We start from the raw sequence: 4,443 nt of genomic DNA on the forward strand, positions 1-4,443 counted from the left end.
TTAATATGTGGGAATTGTACTCAAAATATTGCCAGATCTGAATATAGCTTGCAGTGGATTGTGGGCGTATTTAAGCGGACTAAATGACTGAAGAAGTTTGACGTTTCACTGAAAAGTTGGAGTTATGACATTTTGAAGAAAAATATGCAGGGAGGAAATGTTCAGAACAATATTAATATATAATGCATTTAGAAAGTAGGTGAATTTTCAATTCATGCTGATTTAAATAGTTCTTTAAATCCATTTAGACTCCTATTTGTTAAAATGAAAATTTTAACATTTTGAAAAATCAAGACTGTGTTGAAAGCTCATACAGTGCTAAAAATTGCTCACAATTATATTAAACCAAAGTCCAATAATAATCTAAAAATAAGCATGAATAACAAACATAAATAATAATAAGCATAATAGCATCAATTAGATTTTTATTACAGTTTTAACACTGAATTCACAGTTATATCGGCATTGATTGCATCAGTATATTTTAATCTGTCTGGTGTGTGGATTTATGTGATTTTTATGCCATTATCATGTCTTTGTCTTTCTCCTCTACAGTAAGAGTAGCAGAGCACAGTGCCTCCCCGAGTACATTAGTGGCTTTGCAGGAATACAGGCCGCTGTGGTGCGGAGAGACGTTCTCTAGGGTGAGAGTACAGCTGCCGTCCTCCTCATAGTCCACCTTCACACACTCCTCCTGCAGCTCCAGCAGCTCACCGTCCTTCAGCCACACCACCTCAGGGTCAGGGTAACCTGAAACACCAAGAGAAGTTGCTGTGATTTCATGAGACTGGCTCGAAAGGGAGCTATCATGATGTCTATGGAGAAGGTCAATGACATCCATCTGTGTGTCCTAACCTGTGATGAGACAGGAGAGTTGGGCGCCGGAGCCCTGCGGGACAGTCAGGTCAGATGAAGTCTTGCTGAACTCAGGTTTACACTGAAGCTTCAGTTCCAGAGACTGCAGTGCCTGCTCCGTCTCTATAACAACAAAGCGCAAGAAAAAGTATTATTGAACTGTAAAAACGTCCGTCACTATATAAAGGTGGGTGAAGGTGTTTGACACCTTCAGTCAGACATATCACAAGCCACAGTTGTCAGAGATGTCACGTCACAATCTATTTTGGTGACATTCTGCAGTACAGTATTTTACACTGGTTTCTGTAGCAGATTGATTTTTCTTTTATGTCTGATTTCTTTCTCACCATCTACAGGGCTCAAGCTTGCGGAAGCCTCTGGTTTAGACAACATAGCCATCCTCTTCAGAGCCAGCAAAGCTTTGCCTGTTTTCTAAAAACAGAGAAACAAAACAATCATAAAAAAAAGAGAATGAGGTTTGCTATGTGCACACAAAAACAATGCAGTGGAGTCTGATAAATGAATGTATGACTCTTATGAGTCAGTTGTTCAAATGAATTGACTGATTAGTGAAGAACATAGTGAATAATATAGTGAGAAAATGCAATTTGGTGCAGATATTGTTATTTATACAGCCAAAAAGTTTAAAGATTAAATTCTTATAGCTTGTAAATCAATTCTTATAGCTTGTATACCAGACTACTTATATAAAATGCATATAAATATAAGTTATCACTCTACAGTATATCTCCCAATATAAGGTGTTTGAACTCACAGGATGTAGCAGATGACCCCGATACTCCACATGTCAGTGGCCAGACAGACCGGCTCAAAGTTGATGACCTCTGGAGCAACAAATTCTGGAGTGCCGTGCATCACCTTCAGAGGTGTGTTGGGATCTAATGTGCACAACAAACATTCATTGTTATTTTAGTAATATTTCTATATTATTTATAGTTTTTATTAACATTTTGTATTCGCTCGAATATTTATATTTTCAGTTTTCATTTTAATTTAATTTGAATACTGAGTAATTTCGTTTGTTGTTTTTTGTTATTTTAAATATTACTATTTAGGTTTAATTGATTTTTCTTTCTGTTTTAGTTTTTATCTATTTCAATTAGTTGACAAGGCATAATTTGTCATTTCTATTCAGTTTTAGCTTTCAACTAGTATTTTTATTTTATTTCAACTTTATTTAAATTAACAAAAAAATTATAGTTTTAGTTAATGATGATAAACCTCCAAATATTTCACTAAGAGATCCCTTACAAAAAGTTCTGTGTATAAGCATACCATGGTACTTTGCTATATACCATAGTACTGAAAAATACTTTGAAAAATGCCATGGTATTAGCACATCATTCAAATAAAGTCTAGATTAACATGTTATTAACAGTGTATCATGTGTTCCTTCAGTCATAATTGTGGACAAACTGTCACTTATACAAAAGCACTTTATTATATTATTATTATATTAATGATATATAAGTGTGATAATGTTTTATATTTTATTCAAAGTGAATATTTTGTATTCATAATTATGAAAATGATATTCATAATTTTATTTTATTTTCATTATACACAGTTTTATTATAGCATATGTTGTGTTGACAATATCGTCAGTACATTCGTACCCAGCTTGCTAGCCAGTCCAAAGTCAATGATTTTGATCTGAATCCCAGTTCTGTCTACACAGACAATGTTCTCAGGTTTGAGGTCCAGGTGGATAACATTTTGCTGTTGCATGTACTGAATCCCCTCCAGAATCTGACGCATGTAGCCCACACTGGACACTTCGGTGTGCTTAAAACTATCATCTACAATGCGCTCAAACAGCTCTCCACCAGCAACACTGCACATACAGACATAGATTAAGCTGTGTTAGGTACCAAAATATTATAATGACAAAACTATTGACACTATTTTTATACTATTTATACATGTATTGAACCTGTTGGAATTCCTCATCTCTGGATATTTTTCTAAAAACATTGCACCCTTCAAAATGCCCACATGCAAGATACTCACTATTCCATCACCATGACCATCTCAGCCTTGTTGTCATATGCGGCAAGACACTGCACGAGTTTTTGATGGTGTAAGAAATTCATTAGCTCTATTTCTTTCCTTGCGGCCTCTCTCTCCTTTGCCCGACGACCTTTGTAGAACTTTCCAGCACAAACTCGGCCCGTCTCCTTATGGGTCATCCGAAACACCTGGCCAAACTTCCCTCTGGGAAAGATTCACAATTGAACATGAAATCATGCTTACAAACCCAAAGTATGTGATATTTAAGGAATCATTATTTCTCAATATCCTAACTTCCCATTTATCCAGTTCTTGAGAATTAAGTGAATTTGATATTCAGCCTTAAACCAGTATTTTCAGGACTCAGTTCAGGGAAACATTTCTTTTAACACCTCTTAAATGTATAAATTATAGGTTATGAGTCATTTCCTGTGAAATGTACAAAACCGTCCTCTAACCTAACCTGTCTTATTTTGCATTTTTCTGGGAATCAGAATCAAGTATAGGGGTTGTTTTCTCTTTTTGATGCAAGTAGGCCTGTTGGAACATGTATTCATGCAAGTTGTGTTATTCTTGACAGGTCCTTTGAGCAAGAGCTATGTGGCCTGCTAAATGTGTGTTTGATAAGCATACTCACACTCCGAGTTTTTCCAGGACATTATAGTGGTCAGTAAGTTTATCCACAGTGTTGATGGTCACTGTCACATACTCCACTGGTTTCTCATCACATGGCTCTCCTTTAAAAGACAACATGCTTTCATTCACCGTGGGACCTCAACACAAAGCCAAACTCTCTTAGATTGCATACCCTTTGGTAATGACTTTAATGTTCTTCCCGTTTACAATTTGGTTGCTGAACCTTGTTCCCATAAATTGTGGGAAGAGATTAGCTTAAAATGACAAGCAAATAGAGGGCTGCGTTAAGAAAATATAACAAAGAGCAATTTATCTAGTATAAAAGATACATTACAGGAATAGTTCACCCAAAAATGAAAACTTGCTGAACATCTATTTACCCTCAGGCCATTCAAGATGTAGATGAGTTTGTTTCTTCATCAGAACAGATTTGGAGAAATACAGCATTACACTTGCTCACCAATGGATCCTCTGCAGTGAATGGGTGCCGTCAGAATGACAGTTGAAATGGCTGATAAAAACATCACAGTAATCCAAAAGTAATTGACATGACTCAATTCACCAGTGAACATGTTGTGAAGTGAAAAGCTGTGCGCTTATAAGAAACAAATCCATCATTAAGGCATTTTAACTTTAAACCTTAAATAATGCTTCCATCAGTGAAAAAAGTCCATTCCCTGCTGTCCTCTCGCATTAAAATTCACTGACATATTTGTTCAGAACTATGTGCATATTTCTTTCCTGATTTGGACAACATGAATTTTTCATTGGAGAAAGCAATCTTATAAATAGAGGGCTCGTCTTTGAGCCAGAAGCAATTGTTTGACGTTAAATGATGAGCTTAAGAATTGATTTGTTTCTTACAAAGATGCAGCCTTTGCTTCACAAGACATTACTGATGGACTGGAGATTACTTGTGGA

General features: G+C 35.9%; 1 protein-coding gene across 1 annotated transcript in view; it reads right to left on the reverse strand.

The window, feature by feature from the left end:
* Positions 1 to 382: 382 nt before the first annotated feature.
* LOC107570750 (myosin light chain kinase, smooth muscle-like) overlaps positions 383 to 4,443 on the reverse strand; it is a gene marked incomplete at its 5' end in the record, with an annotated part of 7,368 nt that continues 3,307 nt past the window's right edge. Inside the window, 8 exons of the mRNA XM_016257001.1 lie at positions 383 to 750; positions 856 to 978; positions 1,203 to 1,287; positions 1,551 to 1,554; positions 1,631 to 1,754; positions 2,493 to 2,710; positions 2,887 to 3,090; positions 3,524 to 3,659. Coding sequence (XP_016112487.1) covers positions 518 to 750; positions 856 to 978; positions 1,203 to 1,287; positions 1,551 to 1,554; positions 1,631 to 1,754; positions 2,493 to 2,710; positions 2,887 to 3,090; positions 3,524 to 3,659 — 1,127 coding nt within the window. The remainder of the gene's footprint in view (positions 751 to 855; positions 979 to 1,202; positions 1,288 to 1,550; positions 1,555 to 1,630; positions 1,755 to 2,492; positions 2,711 to 2,886; positions 3,091 to 3,523; positions 3,660 to 4,443) is intronic.

Source organism: Sinocyclocheilus grahami, unplaced genomic scaffold (assembly GCF_001515645.1).
Source record: "Sinocyclocheilus grahami isolate Dianchi unplaced genomic scaffold, SAMN03320097.WGS_v1.1 scaffold1500.1, whole genome shotgun sequence".
In the NCBI taxonomy this organism is placed as follows: Eukaryota; Metazoa; Chordata; class Actinopteri; order Cypriniformes; family Cyprinidae; genus Sinocyclocheilus; species Sinocyclocheilus grahami.